A 27,023-nucleotide genomic window follows, 5' to 3' on the forward strand; every position below is an offset into this window, starting at 1 on the left:
CGTACGTATGTACCTAAGACTACGTACATAGATATAATAGACAAGAACTCCGAAAATAGAATCTTATAACCATAGCATACATTGAGCATACCTAATATATATGTTGTATGCTTGTCTTCATTTTAAAAAGTTAAAGGGTTTATTTAGAACATAACTGGTATTAAAGTTTACCACGTTGGCTTAGCTTAGTCAACGCCATCATTTCGCGCTGATATCCACTTTTTAAGTTTCATTATTCTCTTAAATTGCTGCCTTATTTATTTTAATCACAGTTCTAATTGTTTTTTTCTGGACAGTTTTTAAACTTATTAATTCAAAAGGATTTAATAAATAGAATTATATTTCGATACCGAATATCACCTCTTGGGATCGGACACGATTCTTGTCACGTTGTGACACACTACAGACAAACTAAAAACACAATTTCATTATTCCTTCAATATTTATTATCTCAAGATTCCGGAAAATGTAGTGGTAAAACATTATTATTGGTATTAAGAACATCTAACATAGACATTTTTTCCGTTGGCTTCATAGCTTCGTAACAATGCATAACATTGTTCTTCACCCGTTCATTACCCGGTTGCTCAAGTTCTAACACCACTTTCCTTATTGAATCTAATACAATCTTACGTTCTTGTATTCTTTGTACCTCTCTAAATATATACTTGGCCGCCTTAAAGCTATTAATAAGAGATTTTCTTACATATTCCATTCTTTTCATCTGCACCCCTTTTAATTTATTCAAATGATTCTGCTGTCTCATCTTCTTTCGACGTTTGTAGATTCGATCGAAGTACGTTTTGTACATATCACGTTTCTTAGGTTTGGTTGCCGTTCCATTGTTTGATCTAACACCGTGATCAAAATTGTTATCATAGCTGAATCTTCTAAAATTATGTTGAAGGGGACGTTCTACAGCGATAAGGTACATTTTTTTAGGTTCTCTTGCATGGTCTTTTTGTAAGAGAAGAATTTCTCCCAAGTCCCTTTTGAGAGAGCTTGGGACATCTGCTGACTGTCCTCGACATGTTGTTGTTAGCTGAAAATAAACAAATTAAATTTGAAATAAATTTTGGGAAGTGAAAGATGCTATCATATGGGCTGGTTCTTTTTAAGCCTTCAAGTCTCATTTTACAATTTACATTAATCTCACCCTCGTTTAAAATTCGGCATTAAGCGAGAAAAATAGGAGGCTTAGGCTAACCCCATCATGCGTGCGCGTTTCTAGGGAGTGCAAGTTGCGATCTTGACACAATAAAATACAAAACTGTGACCTACGATGTTACTTTTATAATAAACTTACGAAATAAAAAAAAATCACTATTGCTGTTAAAACAATACAAACCAAAGCTATATAATATAAAAATTACATAACTTATAAATAAACAACTCACAATAATAAAAACACATAAACCTGTTGCTTTAAAACATTGACTATGTAACATTTTCTAATCATAAATCATTGAAGTGCAACAGAATTTATTTCATTTTCACAATAAAATACAACACGATAAGCCTCCAATGTTCTGACTTACGATTTAATTTCCATACTATGATAAATAAATGTTTTATGTGCTTTCTCTTATTAGTATTGTGGATGGAACAGGTAATTAATTATATTTTTTATTGCTTGATTTTTGTTCGCACAAATATACACGTATTTGAGCGTGTACGTGCACGGGCGAGGTCGTAGATTAGTAAGCAAACAATGGCTATCAATGTATCACACGATTTTTATAATAAGTAATATTTAGAAAGTAAGAAATGGGGCTCCAGACTTCCTCCTATCATATCCTTCTCAGAGCTTGTTTCGTAATCCATACTAATATTATAAATGCGAAAGTAACTCTGTCTGTCTGTCTGTCTGTCTGCTACTCAATCACGCCTAAACTACTGAACCAATTTGCATGAAATTTGGTAGGGAGATATTTTGATACCCGAGAAAGGACATAGGCTACTTTTTACTCGGGGAAAATGACGCATTTCCCGGGAAAATTCAAGTGGCGAACTAAGTCGCGAATAGTCAATATTAAACTGACATTGAAATAACAAAATTCCGTTGTCATGGCAACTGTTTTAATGGCGGATATGCATTAGCGCGACTTCGTTATATTAAGAGATATAAATAATTTTGAGAATATTTTTCGTGAAAAAAAAACATATTTTATATCATCACGCTACGACCAATAGGAGCCGAGTAACAGTAAAAAGTGTTACAAAAACGTGGAAAATTCTGACCCATTCTCTCTTATGTGACGCAAGCGAAGTTGCGCGGGTCAGCTAGTCAATAATATATTCATTTGAAACAAATCTGACACTCTGATACACTCCAAGCAGTATTGCTTTACATAATGAACTAAATTATGAATTCAATTATTTCAGGTTGAACTACTAAGGTATTCAGTACCACCATACTTCAGATTTATTCACTACCCTGAAGTATCTGTGATATTAGGAACTAGGACACAGGGAACAACTAAAGTTTTACGATTAAGGAAATTGTAATAAACTGTAACAGGAAGAGATGCATGTACTACAGTATTATTTATCCTATTTATACTAAGTTCCATTAATAAATATAAACATTGAAGTGCTAAAGATAGTAAACACTCTCAATAAACTATAGTCATGACTTTCTGGTGTTGTTTTAAAATGTGATATAGGATAAGATATTTGGCAAAGAATTAGTTAGGCAATAAAATGAAAATTTACCTGTACTTTTCATCCCCAAGAAACAATTTCTGCATCATTAAAGTCTTCTATTTTAATCCGTTTCACACTCGGTGGTAAATCATCACCGTAGGAGTCAAGTGAAGAGTTATAAGTCCAAGGAAAAACATGAGTAACACCATTATTATCATACATTACAGTGTTCCCATCGGTCTCTGTCCTTGTAGACCGTTCATCCAATAGATTACGTACTAAGTCTATGAATGAAGGGTATGATATTTCTGATTCACGAGTATTTTTTGAAGCAACTGAAAAAGAAAAGCACTTTAATAGCATAAAAAGTATTTGTAATATGTATATAATAAAAAGATATGTCCATACATACAGGTAGGGTTATAGATTTTTCTACATTACATTAAGATTTTGAGAGAGACCTTTTCTAACAATTAAGTAGGTAGTGCAGGCAAAAGGAAATTAGTATTTCTTAGCTTCTAGAGTAAAAAATAAAATCTATACTAATATTATAAAGCTGAAGAATTTGTTTGTTTGTTTGAACACGCTAATCTCGGGAAATACTGGTCCGATTTGAAAAATTCTTTCCGTGTTAGATAGCCTATTTATCGAGGAAGGCTATAGGCTATATATCATCACGCTACAACTAAAAGGAGCAGAGTACCAGTGAAAAATGTTACAAAAACGGGGAAAATTATGATTCTCTATGTGACGCAAGCGAAGCGGCACGGGTCAGCTAGTATCTAACATAAATCAAAGGCTGTTTTGACATAATAAAAGTGATATTGAATAAAGTCCATACCGTAGTCCCTTAAATATTGTATTTGCTCTCTTGTGTAGTGAGAGAATCGGCAAATACTACCGAATTGACATTGACCATTGGCAAACCGAACACATGGCTTTTTTCTACTCTCTTCAGCTAATATGGTTTCAGCATCTGTAAATTATAAAAGTAGTTGGTAAAAATGTGGCACAAGGCAACACACTCATGTCATCTTAGTGATGAATCTACTAGAACTATCTAGAAATAATGATGATAATATAAGTTGCTTCAGAAACTGATGAGTCTTTAAAAAATATAATAAAATTTGCTGAAATAGTGAAAGAAGACATTGAAACTAATCCTTGATTGCCTTAGTTTCTTTTAATTGTTTTCTAAGGTGTGAAAACTTTCCAAACTGCAGTGTATGCTTAACTACAGCTGTGGCCAGAAGGTTTAACTCCTCCCTCTTCTGGGATAAGGCACAAACTGAGTACCCAGCAGTGGGATAGTACATACACATAACATAGCCTAGGCATCTAAACTGTAAGCAGGCATTCCTTTTATATTCAAGAATGGTTAACAATCTTTACAAAATACCATTTATTATGAATGGCTAGAGCATTTGTCAGGTATTCAAAGATTAAATAAATATCTTCTAAAAAAATGTATGAAATATGACTTATTAAGTTACCTTTATATTGCTGATAGTGTTCTTGAACCAACTTCTGATGGACGATACCGTTGTTGTGTGTTCTTATAATTGACTGTGAAGCCACCATAGTTTTGTCACAGTAATCGCAATAGTATCTTTTACCCATTTTTTACAATATTATGAAGTTTTGTTACATAAATTTGAGCAAAAGGCAGTTAGAAATATTGTTGCAACTTGTGCTCACGGCAATGAGCAATGCTTTTTACAAGAATGTACTAATTTAATATAAAATTAAATCAACAAAGTTCGCAATATCTAAGTCGCTTTAACCCACGACAATGCAAATTGCAATTACAATTACGTGCTTATTAAAAATGCTGGGAGTTTCAATTTTTAATTGTTTGGGCATACAGATGACACACATGACAGATGAATCTCATGAATTTCACTGCAATTGTGACATTGACAGATTGAGGTATTAATGTCGTTCAGAAATTTGAAAACTATAAAAACTATTTGCTGGCCTAATTTCTCTCTCGTGAAAGTTTTGTGAATAAAGCCCGCTGCACACGACGCTTGCTTTGCTGCTGGATTGCTTGCGGGGCCCTCTGCTGGCTACTCTGCTGGCAGCGCTGCGAGAAAGTGACGTCACTGCTGGCTCTGCAGCGAGTTGCGTGCTGGCTGTCGATGATAGAACGTGTGCTATTTTTCGTGACGGCTTGCTTGCGTATTCTCTTTTATTCGTGCTCTGTTGTTGAAAAAATATGTAGCAAAGGTGGTCTCCGGAGCAAATTAATGCTTTAATTGACGCATACAAAGAAGAACCGTGTTTGTATGCAACAAATACTCCGAATTACCACAACAAGCGTCTTCGAACTGAGGCTCTTGATAGAGTGAGGAACGCAGTTTTGGGGTTAAAGCCAACCGTGACGGCAAAAGAGTGCTCAACCAAGTTTCACAATTTGAGAAATCAATTTAATATCACTTCGATGCACGCCTAGCGACAAGCACCGTGTGAAGCCAACCTACCAAGGGAGCCATCAGCGCACCCAGCGCCACAGCCAACTTCGAACCCAGCGGCAAATTCTAGCAAGCTATCTAGCAGCAAAACAAGCGTCGTGTGCGTTGGGCTTAACACTAAAGCGACCAAGTATTAGTAGACAAAATTACTGAAGATATTTTGATGAAATTTGACAGTAGAGTAATAATAATAATTTAACGGCTAAAGAAATATTAGCTTTTGCCCGTGACATGAGCAATTACCTATAGTCCACACGATAAATAAAATTCAAAGTTTTTGAACCAAATATTTAATTTCAATTCAAAAATACAAATATCAAAATGCAAAGAAATCCAAATTATACATTACACATAAATTACGCCCACATTTTCCTGTCTTTGCAAACCAAATCGAAACTTACAAACATTTTGAGTGACCAATTAACGACCGCTCAACCTTCCTTTTTTAATTTACGTCTACTTACTTGCAATCTGGAAACAGCATTCATGGAAAACATTAATAATATCTCCACTCTGCAGCACCAAATAAATCAAGTACCTCAATACGATATCAATGTAAGTAGATATAAATAATGCTTCTTTGGTTCAGCAGATAGATACATCGAATATCTATATATCAAAAACATATACCTAGTAAAAGTAGAACTTTAATACTAAAAACACATAACTTCCCAAAACCATACTTTTTGTTAGTCTCGATTTGGTTTGAAAGTTCGCGCCACATCTATTCTGAGATTTAACCGCCTTCACTTTCTACAAGATCTTTAACACTGACAACTGTGCCACAACATAAAATGAAGAAGCCCACTGCCATTAAAACGAAGGACCTCAACAATCGCCATTTCAGGAATCCGTAGCCTGGCCTCTCATAAGAAACCAACAAGAATATCACGTTGGGCCATATGAAAGCCATATTTGATAGGCAGAAGCAACCTAGCTGAAATTAAAAGAACGATTTAGTTATATAGTTAAGTTCCGACGCATGAGTGCAGTACTAGCGCTACAAAATTAGTATGTTTCATCAAAGTAGAGCAAAAGTAGTAATAAAAAATATTTTTTTTCTTCTTGAAGATTATTATTTTTATTCTTTGCATCATGGCGGTTTGTTTACTACATGTGCTAGTGGTGCCCCCTATTACCGAGTAGGATTCCATATAAATTAAGTTTTTGCGCAACTTACTATTCTAAGATTTGAAAGGACATTTCCCTTACATACAACATTATAATGCAATACTCACAAAGCCCATAATTCCAGTAATATTCGGGAAGCAGATTGCAAGCACACCGATGGTTATCACAAATATTGCTCGGAATATCCTCTCCCATCTGACCAGTTTATCTTGTGGACATTTCTTGTGTATATAGTACCAGCAAAGATTAAACGGTACCCAGAAATTGAGTGCATGTGTAATAATGATCATGACACAGATAGCTCCTTTGAAGATCTTGGGAACACTGAAATATAATACATAAATAACATTACGGCGCCTGTTATAACCAAAGGTGCAGGAAGAGGCTTATGAAATACACCCAGGTGTTGCAAACCAAGCTATATACCGGGCACAAGTATTACCAAGCTCCGGGCTAATAATGAGAAATATTCCGATGAGATATAATTAATCTTCTATTAACCACAACCCGTATGCATTACCTACGTCATTGGTAGGTATATTTCGAATCACATGTACTATCGAACCAACTGAATCATGACCCATTTTGCCGATAATTCGCTTGACACCGTCAAAACAGTAAGAATTTCGTCTCTATCGTCAAAGTTGCACTTAGGACATTTTAAACATGCATACGACTGTGTTATGATGTATCTACGACTACATACAACTTTGACCTTTGTTATTACAGTATGTAGATACGTTTTCGATAAATCACTCTTAATTTGAATGTAGAATGTAAATAGTCTAACCTCTTTTCACGACGAAAAAATCTATTTGTGCCAAATGTCAAATAGCACGTCAGCAATCATTGAGAAATCTGTGAAACGTTTCGATTAGGGTAACCACTATAGTCATTGCCCAGCATACAGTGATTGCCAACGTTAAGCAATAATACGTTTATTTTAATTTCTAAAGTAACCAGTTCAAATTAATTGCAATACACCTATGTCACTTTTAGAATACTGGTTACTTCTTTCGTTAAGTTTTAAAATTAGGTGGACAATTACTGTGATTTTAGAAGTCGTTTTTTTTATTAGTAATTTATTTATATGTTTCCAAAGTTATTGAAACAAATGACTGATGATCCTTCAGAAAGAATATTTAAGTTGCGTTTATAATAGAGTACTACTAGAATACTATTGACCATAATTGTGTATAAATTCCTTAACCGGGTAATAACTATACTGGTTACCCTATATTATTTTAATTTTTATAGTTACATTATTTCCTATAATGGACGCACAAAGATTTGACGCATTAATGACAGATAACAAATTCATTACCAAGGAAACGTAGGTTCAAGCTAATTTCGACCTACGTGTATATAGACGTATTTTAGAAAATGAGCACATGGTGGGTCATGATTCAGTTTGTTCGATAGTACCTATACATAACACAAGATTTAGCAAATTTTTGAAAGAAAACATCACTTAGTTTAAGTATAGTTAGTTTAAAAAACATAATTCCTGCACTAAGAATTGTTCTTGTGTCGCGAGGACTTTTACAAACACAAACAACGGACACAAAGTACAACTAGAATCGAAACAATTATTTGTGGATCGCAGATTATTGTACCGTTTGGGAATGGAATCCATGATCTCCCGACGCAATGGTAGCGGCGTGGCGCCCTAAACCACTGCGTCACAAAGGCAGTCATTACTTACGTTGTCATCGGAAAGTTGATGGTAATGGGCGCTGCTGATTCATCTTTAAACGCAGCGTAGCCGCATAGAGATACCGCGAATGTGCATCCCATAATAAACATCATTCCTGAAACATAAGAACAATACGACACTTTAAAGAAGAAAGTAAGTAGGTACGCGAATTGTAGATCAATAGCTGCTTTTCCGTTTGTTTAAGTTTGAAAATGTAAAGGTAAATCCGAATATAGCGGCAAGTATGCAGCAGCAATACGCGGAATTTGCAAGACATTAGCTGACTGTCTACAGTCATTCTTCTTTGCATTGTTCTTATCCTAAGTTCGGAGCGCTCCGGCATACAATGACTGCATCCTATAATGTCCTCATTCAACATTGTCCCAAACCTAGAAAGTCCTCATCCTACAATGTCCTTATTCTACAATGTCCTCATCCTACAATGTCCTCATCCTACAATGTCCTCATCTTACAATATCCTCATCCTACAAAAACACTGATGATATTGGATTGCCAATTCAAAATTTTGTCGTGTGTGTCGTTGTATCGAGCGGCGAGATGGATTTTGAAGGAAAGAATCTTTTATGTGGAAAAATGCTTTCAAAATGCTAGTGGACAGTATGGCTAAACGCAGGGAATATACGAGGTACTCAATTAATCACATAATTTTGTTGTCATTTTGTTGTTTGTTGTTGTTGACCTATCACAAACATAGTTCACAACAGTATTGAAAAGTTTAACAACAAGGAACCAAATAGGATTTCAAAAAGTGGATCTATATTAAATGAAGACATTTTAAGATGAAGACATTTTAAGATGAAGACATTTTAAGATGTAGTCATTTTAAGATGTAGTCATTTTAAAAGTTGACTTTCTAGGTTTGGGACAATGTTGAATGAGGACATTATAGGATGCAGTCATTGTATGCCGGAGCGGTTCGGAGTTAGAGTCGGCATTGAATTTGTTCTCAAAAATTTGCTGAAAGAGATTTTTCTGTTTTTTTATGACCGGTCGCTTGCTAGACGTCAACCTTTCCTTTCTTTGCTTTCTTATTCACATTATGTAACTCAAAGCTGATGCGATTAACTAAGCCCGGATACTCTTATACTCCTTTTTTGGATAACTACTATTAAGTTTGTCTAGTAGTAAGAACGCAAAATTCGTACATCCATCACCAGCTACAAAAAAAGGTATAGAAAATGAAGAAAAGTTATAAAGAAAATCAGTTTAAATTACCGCAAATGAGTGCTATTGGAAATTTGTTCGGGTGCTTCATATTAGCCTCTATGGGAATCACGACTCCGGCACAAGACATGCTGAACACTTGCATACCGACAAATTGAAATACTCCTTCCACGCCGCCGGTTATTTTTAAATCCTCCAGATTAGGGTTATATAATGAACAGTAATAACCCGCCATTACGATACAGAGCGCTGAAAGAACAATGTATATTAATTAAATAAGAAGGAAACCAAAGAAAGAAAGGAAATAATTATTTCTTTAAATATTAATTATATATTATGTTTTCATGTTTTCAGTGGCGTTCTCTAGTCTGTGCCTTCCTCTAAGGAAAAAAGGAGTAATCTTATGTATGTATGTAATGTTTTCACACAATAATAACATCACGCCTGTTATGTACAAAGGTGCAGTTTAGGCAGATGTGTCTGAATTAAATTTGCGTTCCGCTATTTTACATTTTAGTCTAGTGTAATAAGGGCGAGCCTATTGTCGTATTCTGGGCAAGTTACTTAACTCATGGCTATATCTATGTTATAAAAGACTATTAACCATTCTTGGAAAATACCAACAACTTTGCTAGAACCTGGAATCGAACCTGAGACCTCATGATCAGCACTATGATGCACTAGCTGGTAATGTTTTTTAAACGGTGCTGTACTTACCCACAACAATATTAGCAACTATTGAGAACGGAGCGAGATACTTGAGATGTCTAATTAAACATATTATAACCATAACAGGTATCATCATGGCCAAATACATTCGTAGACTCGGATATCCTGAAATAGAAAAATGTAGGTATAGGTGAATGTGGCTTCTTTATCCATCCTACTATACCCCAAAAACTTAGAGCCAATTCATATGATAAGCGTTGAATCCGCGTTTTGCAAAACGTACACATGCTTACGCGCTAGCTTAGATAAAATGATAGCAGTTGTAAACGCGCGATCAACGCTTGTCACATAAACGGGATCTTAGTAGAGTAACGTACTCACTACTCAGTTGTACGCAACGTTCGGAGTGCGGTACTTAAACTTATTATCTCCGAGCAATTCACTAAGCCTACCTCGACAGAAGAACTGAGGAGTATTTTTTTGCTCCACCCGGGTTTCAAACCCGAGATCTCTGTCCAACACTTACTTACAATACCGACTGCGCTACAGTGGCATTTAATACTATATACGTAAAGAACCCAAGGGTTTTCAGCCAACTAAGTGATTCACTTATATTACGGTCTTTATTACCTGGTGGTCCGTACATCGAAGTTGCGTGAGTATTCTCCACGAGCTGTTTCAAAGACTTCGATACTATGATCTGGTACGTCGCACACGCTCCAAACAAATCCATACATATAATTGTATCGATGGCATACCTGAAATAAATTAATAAGAAAAATACTGGATAATCTGGTGGCCTGTCAGTGCCCACGGCGTGTACCCACTAACGGGCAAAAAGTGTTCAACGGCCAGTCACATAAAATTACTTATAATAATAAAGGAATTGTAGCAGATAAAGTTGAGCCAAGTTTTGTCTTTGTCTAGAGATTCTTGTTTCTATTATTAAAAAAACAGCTCTAAAAAAGCAGCTTTAGTGGCATATGTAGTCTCTTTTATAGAATAGGTCAGCTGCTCCTGGGTCAACCACGGTAATCCTGTGTAGTTCAAATCTATTTAAAGTACTTCATCAAATAAGTGTTAGATCTAAGCAAATAGTAAATTCGGAGCCGCGAGTTTTTTGTATATTATGACTTAATAATACTAACCTGAAAAATCTAGCATATTTTGCGGCTCCTTTTTTAGGAAATAACATCATAGCAGCTTCTCCAGCATCAGCATATGATAAAAACGGTTGTCTTGTACGCTTGCATAATACTTGGACAGCCCATACTAGCAACTAGAAATATACTACAAGTTTAGAAAATTAGATTAGCCTTTTTTACAATTATGTCAGAATCGGCTTCCAACCTCAACGGGGGCAACTGAATACCAGTATTTTACATAGAGCGACTGCCTATCGGTTACGTTCAAATAAGAAGAATAAAATTCGTCAAACCGTTCAGAGGAGCTCGAACTCTAATTATACAGTTTCCGCATCCCTGATTCAAATATTAGCTATACTAGAGGCCGGCCGCGACTTCGTCCGCGTGGAAACCCTTCGGGAACTCCGGGATAAAAAGTAGCCTATATGTTATTCTGGGTCTTCAGCTACCATCGGTAATCATCGTAATCGGTTCAGTAGTATTTGCATGAAAGAGTAATAAACATCCATGCATACATTCTCACATTTTTTTATAATATTAGTAGGATAGTAGGATGAACTTTTTATTATTAACTTAAAATATAAATATTAATCTTGGAATTTGTTATTGAGCCCTATTGTGTGTACTTACATATAAACAGTAGCCCATATAACAACCAAAGCCAAAGTTCATAGGAATGGCGTAACCGATGCCAGCCTTCATGTAAGCGACATGGCCACTGAGGACTCCACCACCCAAGGCACCCTTGATGAGGTGAGCAATGGATCCAAACAAGCTGAAAATGAATTACAAGATTAGTTTTGAATGCATTTTGTAGTAAAAGAAGTTTGTAGGCATCGTAGCAAATAGCGTTCTGTATTCTCTGCCGAATCCCAATTGATAATAATTAGTGATTTTATGTAACTATAGATCTATTTAATGATGTTCTCAGTTTGATTAATAAACCTCATTTTGGCGCTTGATCTAGATGTCTTTGTGCTTCGGAGTACATGTAAAAAGGCGGTCCCGGTTCTCGTCAATTAAGACAATTCCATAAGAACAGTGGCTAAGCCAAGACAAGACCTATGAGCGGCTTGAACAACTTTGAAACTACGTTGACCACAAACTATACAATGGGTTAATTAATTGTTAACTAATATGTCACCTGGTCGGGTGAATCCCTTCTCTGAACTGCACATAATTATATGAATCTTCATCGGCCTGTGATGTAGTGTGGTTCTTAAAATTACGGTCCTTTGCTGCCGCTGTCTGTAAATAAAATTCTTAATTTCCTCCTAAAACTGTAGGAGTTTATCAAAGATGTTTAAAATACGTTAAGCCAACTACGATGTTAGTCCCATGTAATAATTGAAAATTACAGAAACCCTACAGAACTTTTCAAAATTTGTTTACATATTTCTAAATGTAAGATAGTTTAACACACTGAATGTATTCACTATAGGAAGAAAATGTACATTAATAAATTAGGGATCGAGTAGTGAAGTAAGCTAAACAACAAGTAGGTGAGATGATACCAATAATTGTCAAAAAGCCAACGACATCATAACTTCTGAGCGTATAATTATATGAACGGAGTTATGACACAGGCAAAGTGCGGAACATGATAATAAATCAGTGAAAAAGAAAAATACATACCATCTTACAGCAATCGCAGACCCATCAGCATTGCAACAGATAAATCTTTCAAAAAACCTTTATAAAATCTCGATTTGATCGATAACACAATAATCTGAAAAATCTTCGAAATAATATGAAATGTCAAGATTTATTTATTCTTCGTGAAAAGAACATCAGTTTAAAATAATTTAGGGAACAAAGAGTATTCATTAGAATATCAATATGTGTAGAAATATGCTGGCAAAACCTTTAACAATGCCTGAACTAATAGAAAAGGGAAGAAAGCTTCAAAACTTGTATTTCTATACAGACAACTTAAACGCACTCCACTAACTCATGTTTAAATTAAAAATAATGGCTTGAATCGGCGGTGATCTTAAAAAATATGATCTTTGCAGACTCGAAAGTTCTTCAAACTGCCTAAAGGTCTATTTAATTAATTTCACCATTTGCTGTGCTCGGGTCTTTTTCCGTAATGAGTGGTTTGAGCCATTAAGTGTACTACACACGTTAGTACCAGTGGGTCCTTCACTGTGCGTTTCTTCACCACAAAGCAAGCGAGAAATATTTCTTATACACCTAACTTCGAAATTACAACATAATGGTGTTAAGCCTGTTGCCTTCGGTTTGAACCCTCGACCGCTGGAGATGTTTTATGTTTACTACTAAATGTATCCTTTAATGCTTTAAAAACCACTAGCACTGTGCAGCAATATTTCGAGATAGACTCTAGATTCCGATGCAGGTTTCCTAAACAATAGAATAGCTTATTTTATCGTCCTTTATGTTCACATGACACATACGTTAAACTGAGAAATGTAGGTACTAACAATGATAAATATGTATATCTACCGGGGGAAGACAAAGGTGTCGGGGTTTTATTATTAGCAAATTGACGACTGAAACTAAGCCCATGTGTTATACCTATATTCGATGCAAAACCATCTCCAAATTTAGATAATTATTTGTCCTATTGTTTTGGTAATACGTTCATGAGACAAATGTCAATGAAATTGAAGAAAAGATTTTTTAGAGTGGCCCAGTGTGTGCTGAAAACTTTGATACGCTCAATATTCCGTTCCTATCATTACGGCGTAGAACTGCATACTGACTCGTTCTGACACGGCTAGCAATACTCTCTCTAGCACGATGGGCTAAAATCTAATCTTCCGTACTTATTTGCTTCCGGGCAGCTACTAATTTCATGACAGAAAAACACAGCAACGAGTTTTTGGCCTGATAAAGTGTTTGAATCTAACCTTACTGATTCACTAACTTGGTATTCGATCAATGTGTCATTCACCTATGCATTTCATACATTAATGCTTGGATTAGCAGTAATCAGCTATTTTATGCTCAAAGTGGTCATGATTCATTAAACTTTTGGAACAAACGCCAAATATGGACTCACACAAGTCTGAGTCTTCATCGACATTTTATTTTTTGTGTTCAAGACATTGGTTATTTCTTTCGTCTCATGTTTTTGCTTTCAAAAGTATTGTATTTTATTATGTTTCTCTAGAACCAATCTAAGATTGACATGCGCTACTATGGTTCTTTTTAAACACCGTGAAGAAATAATCAGCAGTAAAATGGAGTAAATAGGTGGGAATAACATTGATTTTCAACGGCTATCATAAAAAATACATACTTTATTAATCGATTTCATACATTAGGAATATACTGATATTGTATTATGTTCATAAAGAAACTAACACCTTGACTATTAACATTGTGAAGGCAGTTATGTGAAAATGTTGAAAATAAATATTGTTGTAGTCATTTGTTTGGTTGTGTTTTCATCTGTTCTAGCTAAAGATCTGGTAAGTAATGCTTGTTTTTTTCAGTTTACAGTTATTAATTTTCTATCAGTAATCAGTCCTTGATTAGTTTTCATCCTTACCTAATTTTCTGATTAAACGCGTTCGTTAAGTTTGTGAAAAGATCGAGAACTTAGTTGTAGCTTCAAATTATAGACAATAAAAAAAAAGATTTAATAAAAAAAATAAATCTTAAATAGTTTTCAAGTATTCTAGAGTCATTATCTAATAAGCTGGTAAAGTACTGTCTATATTACTTACAGACATCCAAAAGCAATTCTGATTCCATCGAGAAGTCATTTTCTAGCGAGGAAGAAGATGAATACGAACTTGAATCAAGACGAGACTACGACAAAACTTCAGAAAAAGAGAAAGAACTGAAACTTACTAAATCAGGTCTAAGAAACCTCAAAGAAGGGAACTATAGACGAGCTCTAGAAAGCATTCTCCCAGGAAAAGATAGTGCAGGATACAGAAGATTCTTCGAAGACCTCATAAACGGGTCATTAGATAATTCCAAAACAGACCCAACGCGAAAGAAAGTTGAAGAGGTTGTTGTCACAGATACTTTTGAAGATCGGGCAGGAGACGAAGGCAAAGAATTTGATCCACAAGTGGACGAAATCGAAGTAGTCATAGAACATATTACTGATTCTGAGAATCAAGGTAAAGATGGTAGTGATGATTTATCTAAATCTGTGGATTCCAGTTCTGCAGGACGAAGCGGAGAAATTTCTGAAGCAACAACTCAAGAACAACCGTTTATTTCTAAAACACCTGATAATTTAAATTTGAATAATAAAGGAAGATCGGCGGCTCCTGATAATGAGGAGGTGGTGCCGTCCCCGTCCATCCCTGTAGTGCAAGTTCCTGATCAAAGACAAATTGGTAATTAGAACTTCATAAAGCGTTTCGCAAAAATATTTCTAACCTTTCTTTCTGTCAACGTATTCAATCTCATTGTAAGTGTTTTAAATTAGAAACCGAATGCACTATAATAACCATAATAAGCACATCAGCACCACAGAGCGGAAAAAACTATTTCCAATAATTAAAATTGCATGGATATTAAGAATTCAGTAAAATGTTTATTATAACACATATTATTATTTGTTAGTTATCGTACGATATGTTGTTGTTATCTCGACATGGTATAAGTAATCTTATTTAAACATCAATGAATAACTTTATAGCCTAGTATATTTACTTTTAGCTAAACTAAGTCTTACTGAAGGGTATCGTGTTAAATCCCAGGTAACTGGGTTGTGGAGGTCAGATACAAAACACTGGTATTCAGCTGCATCTGGTGAGACTGGAAGCCGACTCCAACAAAGCTTGGAAGAAAGGCTAAGCTGACATACATATATACTTATAGCTATAGTCTGACAATTTAGTAGAAATTATTATTAACAAGTCTATTTATTTCCAAAATTAAGTAGCTCTGTATCAAACAGGTCACCATCAGCTGCATAAGCCAGCGAGACATTGATGATCTAAATTCCTAATTTTGTTCACATCCGTCAGCTGCGAACCTTGTCTTCAAAGCTCTCTTACAAGTTGTTGGACTATACACACTCCTTTTCGTTTGACATTTTATACAGAAAGTTATAAAACTGTTTGTTTCCAGAACCGTATCCTGTAAATCGTATAAGCGAAGTAGTGTTCCCTCGCTACAGGACTACATTGACTCGAAGTGGAGTCGTCGTCAGTCCAACCTTGTTCACCGTCCAGACAACAGCACCGGTCGTTGACCCCGCCACCTCTCGATCCTGGCAGCCCAACAGACGGTTCAACACAGATTTTGGAAGAAATAGCGGCATCACTCCAGGACACACGGAATATGAAACCAAACTAATAGATGATTATAATGACTATGGCGCAAATACGTATACATACTCACCTACTCGAGGCTTGGTACCTAGTAGAAAATCAGATTCTAAGCCAAATGTGTTACCAAACTTTGCAGAAAACCTTTATCGGCCATCACCAATGGGACTTCCCCTCTTCCGTAATGGATACTTACCTCAAAATCAACGTTACTTTGGCGAAAGACCACTATTTAGATTTCGACGTTAACTAACAATTTTTTAGGTTTTGTTTTCGGTGGGGTCTTTTGTAGAGTAATTAATTGAATAAAACACAACAAAAAATCTTAATCTTTGTATTATTTTTAAAGCCTTAGTAAATATTCACAAGTAAATCCTTATAAAGTTGTTAATACTGTATCATTATCTCCTCATCTCTGTGTTTTCATATTGGTATCGAGTTTATATCATTAAAATAAGGTACGGATCAATGTTTTGTATAAAAAGATTTGCTACTTTTGACTCGTAGTCGAAACCTTGGAAAATAAAGAAAGAAAAAAATTCGTCTGAACGTGTGTAAACTCATGAATTTCTGTAATTCCCTTCAAAAATTTTCTGGCGATAGTCGTACAACATACTTTGAGAGATAAACTAACAATAAACGTCTCATTTTCATAAATATTATCCTTAAAATGTTAACCATTTCACAAAACAGGGTTCGAAAAAAAAAATCCTCCTTGTGGCACTCTATTCTGGCGGTAATTATGTTGTCTTTGAATAAATACGTGCTTAAAAAATTACATAATTGTTTCAATCATTTCGATTTGAATTATACGTAACTTATTCAATCAAGTTAATGAACTAATAAAGCAATATTAATTAACTATATCCGCTGAATTAATTCAATGAAACACAAAGAACTTAATTAAAACTCTAACATTAAATAAGAACAAAATCGGTAGGAACTGATATATTATTATGCGTAATACACGTGCACTAGAAATAAATAAAAAAATAAGGCTGTATCAAAAATAAAAAACAATGTTATTAGAAATTATTTTCATTGTAATGAAGTATTACGATTTATGGACAGTTTTAAGAGAAGAAATATAACTAAGTTTCTAACTACATATATTTACATTAATTACTGAAATACTGCCTCTTAATTGAATTGTTCGAAACGAACTTTGTCACTTCTTTCACACATTCAAAAGTTGTACACCAATTTTTCATACATTCCGTAGAGTTACATAGTTTCCTTTGTTATAGATATTTCAGAATGATTTAAAAAAATCACTGATATTATTTAGTTTGGAACTGTTACTTTTATAATTTGGCTTTTGAATTTCGTGCCGACTTGAACTTGAACTTGACTTGCCGATTGAAATGTTGCAAATTTATTTTTGATGGCAAGTTTTTCTTTAATCCACATCTGCCCATAGGGTCAATAACAGCCAAAACTATGCACTTATTTACACAATGACATGTAAAAATTTACACACTTAACATAATTATGTAAAAATTACAAAAAATGGTGATAAAAAATGTTCTGGGCATATATGGGTAGTTCTAGCTTCAAAATGTCGGTAAAATTGGGCATTTTTCAACTCACAATCCTAACAAAGCTTTACCACTAGAGTATGTGCCTGATAACAACAAAATTATTCCCATGATCATAATAAGAATGTTCTTCCAAAGACGCCACTTCAGAAATCCCAGACCTGGACGCTCCCATACAGCCAAAGTTTCAATTATGGAGGGAAATATAAAACCCATATTTGACAAACAAAAGGAGCCGATCTGAAAGAAAACAAAAAATAAATAAATAAATATCATTGGACAACTCACACACGGTCATTCGATTCCAAACTAAGCAGAGCTTGTACTATGGTAACCAATTAACTGATAAACATTCTTATATAATTCTGAATACATAATTATATAGATACATTAACATCCAGGGTCAGAACAAATACTCGTGCTCATCACAGAAACATTTGTCCCGGGTGGGATTCGAACCCACCACAATCAAATTATAGATTTAATCTGCAAAGAAGATTGGGTCAGAGAACCGTAAAAATAATTTGACGGCATTTCATTGGTTATCAAAATTATTGACACGGATTATTTACGCTTCATTTCGCCGTTAATCAAGTGTTCATGAGTCTTCTATTTTTCCAAATAGAAGTGCGATAAAATTGATTGTGGACAGTCAGATTATTTTTATTGGCTTTCTGTGGTTTAACTTTAACAAAATGCTTACTGTGGATCTTATATCAAGAGTAAATCGGTAATTTGGATTTTGGATCTATTTTGTTAAAATTATGGTAAAATCTATTAAATGGTTGGTGGCCTTCTATTTGAATAAAGCTCCAATCCGCGCTGGGCCAGCACGGTGGACACAAGGAGTAACCCCTCCTACGTTTGGAAGGAGACCCTTGCCCAGCAGTGGGCCAGTATTGGGTTTAAAAGACATAGTGATTAAAGAGCAATATTTACCAAGCCCATAATAGGTCCCATATTAGGAAAGGCGACGGCTAAAAGCGTGATGAGAATGACAAATCCAGCACGATAGACTCTCTCCCAAATGTAGTGTCTGTTCTCCGGATGATGCTTACGTAAGTAATGCCAGACCAGGTTGAATGGCGCCCAGAAATTGAGCCCAAATGTGATGAAGATCATTATTGCCATCAATGCTTTTAATGTCGTTGGAAACCTGGAAGGATAGAACTACGTTAAGACCAGTTTCTGGAATCCTAAATAAGTTTAGACAGTTGTGAATATACAGATATATGATCTTTATACTCTAGCTACAATGGGCATAACGATAAAGCGGCAACATGAAAAAAACATCCGAAGCCGACGATGGCAACGGTCAACTTGTCTGTCCAGATAGCAGTCGTCTGTTTAAAACAAAATTTAGCTTTGCTAGTCATCAGAGCTTACGCCTGGCATCAAACATATTCCGCGTCGCTATAATTGGATACGGAGAAAAGAACTATATACAATGGGCATTTAAATAGTTTCATCTTAATTATTCTTTTCATAAGATGGAGAGCAAGACTTTGGGATATAAAAATGACCACAATTCTTTATTTACATTTTACAATAATTAGTAAAGTCTATACTTACACATCTCGGGGAAAATTCAGTGTGATTGGGGATATCACTTTTTCACCCCAACCCCAATATCCGAAAAATGCCGTCAGCATCAGGAAACTTACTACTACTGTCATACCTGAGAATAAAAAATAAAAGCTTTAAAACGAAAATTATAACTCACTTCGATATTACTCACTGAGAATCACTGGTTAGCTGAGTTAGTGCTGCACTGTCATGGCCTGTGTCCATCTATTGTAAAAGTTGTCATGAATCATTGATTAAAGTGATGTGACATCAAGTAGTTTCTCTTTCTCATAACTATCAAGCTACCGCTATCAAAACTATAGTTATTTGTTGCTTAATAGTGTTCAATATTTGCTCTTTTGTTTCTCAAACTCACCAGCGCATAAGATAATAGGAAACTTCTTAGGGTTTTTCATATTATTCTCAATAGGAAGCGATACTCCTATCCCCTCCATACTGAAGACCACAATGCCACAGAACTCAAAGAATCCGATAGGGTCCTTCCACGCCGGTCTTTCTTCTATAGGTGGCGCCACTTTCAACGCGTACACGATTGTCGATGCCACGCACATTACTGAAATAAACTAAAATAAATAAAGACTACTAATAAATGCTGTGATAGTGGTATGAGTTGGTACTTGAGCAAGTGGCTGCAGGTTCGAAACCAAGGCAACAAATTAATAACTAAGTAGTTATGTGTGTATTAGAAATAATTATCACTTGTTTCAACGGTGAATGAAAACATCGTGATGCAACCCTGTTTGCCTAAAAGCTGTTTAACTTTTTTCTAGAAGGTATGTCCCCAACCTGCACCAGGTCAGCGTGGTGGACTCAAGACCTTACCCCACCCTCATGACAGAAGGAGAACCTTGTCCAGCAGCGGGACGTTAATGGGTTAAATTACTTATTTATTTATAAATATTTACAATATCGACAAAAGAGATTGCGTAACGCATCGTAGTATTTCTCATCATCATCGTTGACTGCTACCCAGAATGCTGGCAGCATTGCTACGTTAGAATGCTTTTCATTTATAAAACAAAAAGTAATTTAAGAAAAATTTAAATAATCTTACCAATAAAGAAGTCAGCTAGCAGCGTGAACGGAGCTAAATACTTCAAAGACCTGATCATGCACAGCAGAAGACAAGGCACGAATATCGCAAGGATGTAGATCCTCAGCGAGCTGATAGGTCCTTCCGTGTCAATGTTCTCCATTAACTGCTGTATCGTTTTCGCTATGATGATCTGGTACACTGCACATGCTCCGAATAAGTCTATGCATATTACTGCGTCTACTACGTACCTGTGCAATTAAATAATCAATGTTTGTTTGTTTGCCGTATGTTTAGTGGTCAACCTAGTGTCAAAGTTGTTAAAGCCGCCCGATAGGCCTTTGACATGGCTTAACGACTGTTATCTTTGTAGACAACAGCCGGGACCGACTTTTTACGTGCCCTCAGAAGCAAGGAGAAGCTCAGCTCAAATACCACTATGCGGTCACCCATCTATGGAATGATCGCGCCAATGTTTGCTTAATCCACAGATCGTTTACCGACCGGTGAGCGCAACTGGTTATGGGCGCCTCGAAATGATGAAATGATGAGCCTTATAAATGTCAGAGGATCTACGTTATTTTTATGAGAATTGCTTGCAGGCTAAATTGACAAACCAGATTTTGAAAAAAATTACCAGATCGACGCGGAAGCTAGTCTATATCTAAAGTCTCTTGTTATTTCAACAACCAACAGCAATGATTCAGCGAAAGAATTTTGACGTAATTTGAGTCGCGTGCAAAAAGTAAATAAATATAAGCCAAGAAAATCTTACCTAAACGTTTTACCATATTTCTTTAATTTAGGAAACGGCCCAACTTCTAATGATTTCTCTGCTAGATCTGGATATGACATCATTGGTATTTTTAGTTTAACGTACAAATTCTGTGCTGCTGTTATTAATATCTGAAATTGTTCAAAAGAAATATCTATTTAATGGGAACTATACATGATTTTTAAAAATGTGTTTAAATGATAATTCACATCATTATATAAAACTAATAAATCAGCGCAAAAAATAGATTTTTTTTCTTATTTTTTGCACTTTTTAGAAATAATTTTCGCAATCAAAGCATAATTTTATTAAAAATATTAAAACGTACGTTATTGTAAAGCAATACACTTTAGAAACAAAATATATTTTCAGGGTTATTTGAATCTTACACATGTCATATCAATACCCTATTAGTCTCACCTTGTGACAACACTACGAAGTCAATTGGCCAAATCACAGCAAATTGGCGGGCATTGTAAACAAAATCAAACATGTGCTGTGAATGTACCTATGTAGTATATTTGAGCAGAACAAGAGAATAATATATTTTTAGACTTTAATGATGATGATATTTGTGATACCAAAACTATAAGATTTGTGGCAAATAATCTTCTGTGAACCGCTAATGCGATAGAAGTAGGGTAAGAACTGAACCCTATTAGGTACTAAGCCTCCGTTGTCTGTCCGTGCGTCTGTCACCAGGATGCTTTTGCCAGAAGAAGATTTTGTCAATTTTTTTGGTACGGAACCCTTCGTGCTCGTAACCGACTCGCACTTGGCCGGTTTTTTATAAGCTTAACAAACCACTTTTGGACACACAGTAAAATGTCTAAATATGTCTGGTAATAGCATTGCTGATCTAACTTGGGTAGCGAAATGCTACAATCGCCAGTTCTATCTAAGCCTACCGTATCTCCTATTATATAAACGGTTAAGAATAACATAAATATAAACATACTCACATAAACACAATAAGTGATATAGAAGCCAAATCCAATAGTTGTGAAGAATGAAGTCCAAAGTCCAGCCTTCATGTACGCTTCAGGTATTCCTAAGATGCCACCGCCGAGACAACCTTTTATTAAATGCCCTGTGGATTCTAGTAGTCTGAAAAAAGATACATGATTTGTTATTGTTCATTTTTAGCAATAATTACACACGTCTTTATCATTTTCGTGCATAATCAAATTATTACTGCGATACATTGAGTAGAGAAGTCGCATGACACGGTACAACATCGTGACGTCATTAGCCTACACTCCATAACTTTAATGCTTTTTAAGTAAGTCAATTATTTGTATTAGTAAAAGTAAAATCATAACTCTCAATATCATCAATCATCAGTGAAACATTATGTTAAGAGTGAAACAATCTTCCGAGGTACAAGAACAATCATTGTTGATTTTAACCAAAATGTAATAGTAGTCATACTTGCCGGAGTATTCTTTTACATTAAATGTGGAACAAAATCATAATAGTAGGATTTAATGATTAACTTGAAAATTAGCTTACGTGGTAGGTTTGTGTGGAGGTCTATGTGCGACAAAATCATATTCTTCTTTCTCTCCAAGAGCTGCCTGTTTATCTGACATCGAGATCTTCGGGTCATAGTCTTGAGCAGGATATTCAGGCGGTGGCTTCGTTTCATTTGGATCGAAGCAGGAGTTATCCTGCCCCTGTAATTTCTCCTGAAATTACAATTTAATAATATTGTTAAGTTCCTTATATACACACTAGCTGACCCGGCAAACGTTGTTTTGCCATAAAAATTAAATAAAAAAACATTGTCCAGCGGACAAAATTGTGAATCTAAACCATGAAAAATTGAACGACGATTGAGACGACTTAAAATAGTTAATTAAACTAATTTTAGTCTTGTAGAAAAGAGTGTAGTTGAGGTTGCAGCAAAAACAAAACTCTGAGTTGAAAGGGCAAAAATATATTTAAGTTAAGCCACCTAAAAATGATCAGTATGCCTTACAAAACATAATTCGTTTAAAAGGATTGAAGGTATCCATCTCCCCTTGGTGAATAACTTGGGAAAGCAAGTTTAATCAAAATTACGTACTTCTCGAGCTGTCTCGCTATAATATCCTTTACCGTTACCTAAATAATTTTAATAAATGCAAATTTTTTGGAAAGTCAGCTGTCTGACCTGCATTCAACTCACGGCACGTGTTTAAGACACTAGTCTGTGTATCAACGGAGAACTTGCACGTGATAATGTCACATAAATTAAATTAATGGCGATACAATGACACAGCTTGTATCAAATTTATTGAGTACGATTGGTATATACCTAAAATAACTTTTATTGATAGTTTGTTTGTTATTTTTATATGTCGTTAAAGGTCCCTTTTAACTCGTTACTGACCCACTGCTGGGCAAGGGTCTCCTCCTAAACAAGGCAGGGGTTAGGCCTTGAGTCTACCACGCTGGCCAAGTGCGGGATGGGGATTAAAAAGTTCCCTTGATTATATAATTTTTTTGGGCTTTCCACGACTTTCATCTTCTGGGAAGTCCAATCGTATTAAATTATTTTTTTGTACGCGGCTAAACAGTTTAGCCCTAAGATCGTCACAAGACTAGATTGATGTCTGCTTTATTATAATAATATATAGCTGACTCGCGCAACTTCGCTTGCGTCACATTAGAGAGAATGGGTGAAATTTCTCCCCGTTTTTATAACATTTTTTACTGGTACTTTGCTCCTATAGGTCATAGCGTGATGATATATAGCCTATAGCCTTCCTCGATAAATGAGCTATCTAACACTGAAATAATTTTTCAAATCGGACCAGTAGTTCCTGAGATTAGCGCGTTCAAACAAACAAACAATCAAACAAACAAACTCTTCAGCTTTATAATATTAGTATAGAAGTATAGATAAAACAGACGTTTTAAAAATCTATAACAGACTTTCGCCACGGAAAAACCCAACAGCACTTTACAGAAACTGTCATCATTACTATTGGTAAACAAACAAATCAGAATGTTTAATTCATAACAAGCCACGAGATAAGTTAGAATAACTAAACAGGTTTATTTGGTTTTCCAGCTATTTTCCTTGTAATTGGTGTCATCTAAAAAGTTGTTTAACAAGTCGTATTTTAACGGTTTTCCTCGAGATTACATCGTTTAAAAGCACGTGTAGTATTTTATGATTAAGGAAAATTTTCATTTATTAATCTACAACCTTAAATTTATTAATGATGATATGATTATTTTAAGTCTGATAGTGCGTCTTGCATGTGAAAATTGGATTGTTGATTACGAAATCTTTGTCAAAAAATTTGCTTCGCATTAAAAAAAAGTCTCGTACATTTTCAGTCAATATAACTAAAGTTTAATTTCATATCGTCCCCTATTTTACGAGACGAAAAAATAAAGAAATCAGTCTCACCAAATTCTAAATAGTTTGAATGCAATACAGCAGACAAACAGATATCCATTGTACTAAATGGTGATCAGTAATTCTTTGGGAATTGCTCATTAACGCATGTTGTAAATTGATCTATCATTATTTTCCCTTGGATTCTTGTCAAACTTCCGCGACCAGAAATTACCGATACTTACCTAATATAATAATGGTGATATATTACCACACAACAGTCGTAAAAACTAGACTAATAAAACAGTTCACGGCCACCTAAGGCCTCATAGTAATATGCGTTATTTGAATTGATGGTTTCGATTGACTTTGGCGACGGGGACAATAAAATTGCGACTTCATCGGTATTCGTGTCATAATCATTATTATATGTGTTTAGTACTTATTTCTTTTTTTTTGCAATAGATACCTTGCAGAGTCAAGAAGTGCTCAAGAAAAAGTTGCCTTAGAAAAACGTGAAACACATGATAGCGTACTTAAATAGTATTTTTTAAGTTGCGTCATAAAACGTATTTAATATCAATAGTGCACACAGTTACACATAAATCAGAAATTCATTTAAACGGGTCATAATCATTACGTGTTTGATACTTTTTTTTTCCTTTGTTGCAGAAGGTACACCTACTGCAAGAAAACGAACTGTCAGGCACTGCTTGAGAAAAAGAGGCCTTTGAAAAACAGAAAAAATATGTTAACGTACATGAAATAGTAATAGTATTTCAAAGTTGCGTCATAAAATGTTTTATATATCACTAATGTACACAGTTACACATAAATAAGAAATTAATTTCATCTGTGTCGCCGGCAAAGTTAAACATCATGACTTAGGACTTAAAATCTTCATATTATGTATCTTCGTATGCTTGACTAATGATTGCATTTATTTAAATCATGCTTGTAAGTAACCGTTCCAATATTGAAGAAAAGAAGACTTTAGAGGCTAGTCTCTCCGCTTTTGAATAAGTGTCAGATAACCTATTTGTTAGATAAAGTGACCGCAAATATTTGAAGACAATAAATTCCGCCTCTATGGTATGTGATACTTATACCAGAAGTGATGCAATCGGGCGAAAGTAAGGTAACTTTACAAAAAACAGACAGTTTCATAGATAAAAGTGATTATAAATCTTACCGACCGATTCTCACGAAATCTTGTGCGCATATTGAGTAGGTTTGAGAATCGGCCAACATCTATTTTTCATACCATTAAGTGACATTATTATTTTTTTTATTTATAAGGCAAAACAACGTTTGCCGGGTCAGCTAGTATTCCATAAGCCTAAACATAATTATTTTAAAACACAACATGGCGCCATTGTATATGCTAATAAAAAGGCTGAAAAATCTTTATTGCTTATTTGTTCAGAGTATAATAAATTGACAGCAAAGAGCAGTAGAGGTTAATAATGAGGGGACGAGAGGTTCATTCTAACAAGAGCTCTGGATGGCAGACTTTTATTCAATATATTGAGAGCTTCTACTCATATAGTGATTTGAAATAATAGTATTTAAGTTAAACATTTTTAGTTTAAGGAACTTGATGCCACCATGGGCGCTGCGGGGTACCATGGATAAATACCAAGGTATAAATTGTAAAAAAAAAAAATATTGCAAAATTTTCTAGTTCAGAATTGGTTGGCAGAATGTTTTCGTAATTTGTTTACAGCTCAGACATGAAAAGTTTGAGAATACAACACAAATTGAGATTGAATTTACCTAATTATCTCACCATTAAATTATTTACAATTGCAGTTTAAACTTGCTGTCTCAAATGTTTTTTTCTCATCATATGTTTTCACTCAATTTTGAAATAATTTAGTCATTAACGGATACCTGATAAAATAAAAATACTTACGCAATTTTGAAAAGAGCGGAAATATAACTAATTATACAAACACTGTTCGAAATTAGTTCTTTGGTCTCTACCTACCCCTATAGGTAAGTTGCGTGATATTATGTTCGTTCAAAATTAATTATTAATTATGTATAATAAAAACTTACATTTCTTTCAGTTAATTCCATTATGTTACGCACTAAACACGTCCATTCCCGGCAGTAGTTAAATCTTATGTCAATTAAGTGTTGTCAGACTACTTCATGCGCCTGCGCAGCCTTGCGTGTCCACTGCCGACCAAAATTATATACCGACACATTTTGTGTAAAACGTTATTGTGTGAAATATTGGTTGTTGGGAATAAATTAAATTATAGCTATTATGAATGGTCTAAATTTAGTGTATTTTTTGTTTGATCCTAATAGTATGTGTTATTGTAAAACTGTCAACAACATAATCATGTATAAACGTTTATATTTTTATGATTGTTCTGTTTTTACGACTGCGATTTAAATCTAAAAGTAAAATTAAACGATTTTTACTTAAAAATGTATATTAAAATATAAATCCCACTGAAATCATATTAAAGCTTGGACAATCTAAAACAAATATTTGGTTTTAAATGGGCCACAGTTGTATTTTGGAATGAAAACTC

At 34.8% G+C, this 27,023-nt stretch overlaps 4 protein-coding genes across 6 annotated transcripts; 1 reads left to right on the plus strand and 3 right to left on the minus strand.

Moving 5' to 3' along the window:
• Positions 1–423: 423 nt before the first annotated feature.
• Positions 424–4,543, minus strand: LOC142984152 (zinc finger matrin-type protein 5). 2 transcript variants are annotated; one of them, XM_076131565.1, is made up of 4 exons: positions 4,140–4,543; positions 3,488–3,622; positions 2,716–2,981; positions 424–1,042 (listed from the first exon to the last, which is right to left on the minus strand). In XM_076131565.1, the coding sequence occupies exons 1-3, from the start codon at positions 4,264–4,266 to the stop codon at positions 2,725–2,727; spliced, it is 519 nt and encodes a 172-aa protein (XP_075987680.1). In that variant the 5' UTR covers positions 4,267–4,543; the 3' UTR covers positions 424–1,042; positions 2,716–2,724. The 2 variants fall into 2 exon arrangements, 1 of the variants encoding a protein (XP_075987680.1); XR_012960135.1 differs by lacking the exons at positions 2,716–2,981; positions 3,488–3,622; positions 4,140–4,543 and adding an exon at positions 1,398–1,554.
• A 942-nt stretch (positions 4,544–5,485) lies between these two features.
• On the minus strand, positions 5,486–13,273 carry LOC142984275 (proton-coupled amino acid transporter-like protein acs). Of its 2 annotated transcripts, XM_076131756.1 has the most exons (11): positions 13,159–13,273; positions 12,582–12,684; positions 12,091–12,194; positions 11,577–11,721; positions 10,950–11,080; positions 10,432–10,559; positions 9,850–9,966; positions 9,184–9,381; positions 7,957–8,062; positions 6,359–6,575; positions 5,486–6,057 (listed from the first exon to the last, which is right to left on the minus strand). In XM_076131756.1, the coding sequence occupies exons 2-11, from the start codon at positions 12,582–12,584 to the stop codon at positions 5,857–5,859; spliced, it is 1,350 nt and encodes a 449-aa protein (XP_075987871.1). In that variant the 5' UTR covers positions 12,585–12,684; positions 13,159–13,273; the 3' UTR covers positions 5,486–5,856. The 2 variants fall into 2 exon arrangements, with proteins under 2 accessions (XP_075987871.1, XP_075987870.1); XM_076131755.1 differs by having other exon boundaries at positions 12,582–13,251.
• A 929-nt stretch (positions 13,274–14,202) lies between these two features.
• LOC142984248 (uncharacterized) lies at positions 14,203–16,628 on the plus strand. Its single transcript, XM_076131719.1, has 3 exons — positions 14,203–14,386; positions 14,647–15,271; positions 16,011–16,628. The coding sequence occupies exons 1-3, from the start codon at positions 14,318–14,320 to the stop codon at positions 16,457–16,459; spliced, it is 1,143 nt and encodes a 380-aa protein (XP_075987834.1). The 5' UTR covers positions 14,203–14,317; the 3' UTR covers positions 16,460–16,628.
• Positions 16,629–16,765: 137 nt separating this feature from the next.
• Positions 16,766–26,652, minus strand: LOC142984246 (proton-coupled amino acid transporter-like protein pathetic). The gene is made up of 9 exons (XM_076131718.1): positions 26,536–26,652; positions 22,656–22,831; positions 22,106–22,250; positions 21,144–21,274; positions 20,390–20,619; positions 19,691–19,888; positions 19,321–19,426; positions 18,688–18,904; positions 16,766–17,988 (listed from the first exon to the last, which is right to left on the minus strand). Exons 1-9 carry the CDS (start codon positions 26,554–26,556, stop codon positions 17,797–17,799), a joined length of 1,416 nt encoding a protein of 471 aa, XP_075987833.1. The 5' UTR covers positions 26,557–26,652; the 3' UTR covers positions 16,766–17,796.
• Between the last annotated feature and the right edge of the window lie 371 nt (positions 26,653–27,023).

Source organism: Anticarsia gemmatalis, chromosome 26, assembly GCF_050436995.1.
Source record: "Anticarsia gemmatalis isolate Benzon Research Colony breed Stoneville strain chromosome 26, ilAntGemm2 primary, whole genome shotgun sequence".
Classification (NCBI taxonomy): Eukaryota; Metazoa; Arthropoda; class Insecta; order Lepidoptera; family Erebidae; genus Anticarsia; species Anticarsia gemmatalis.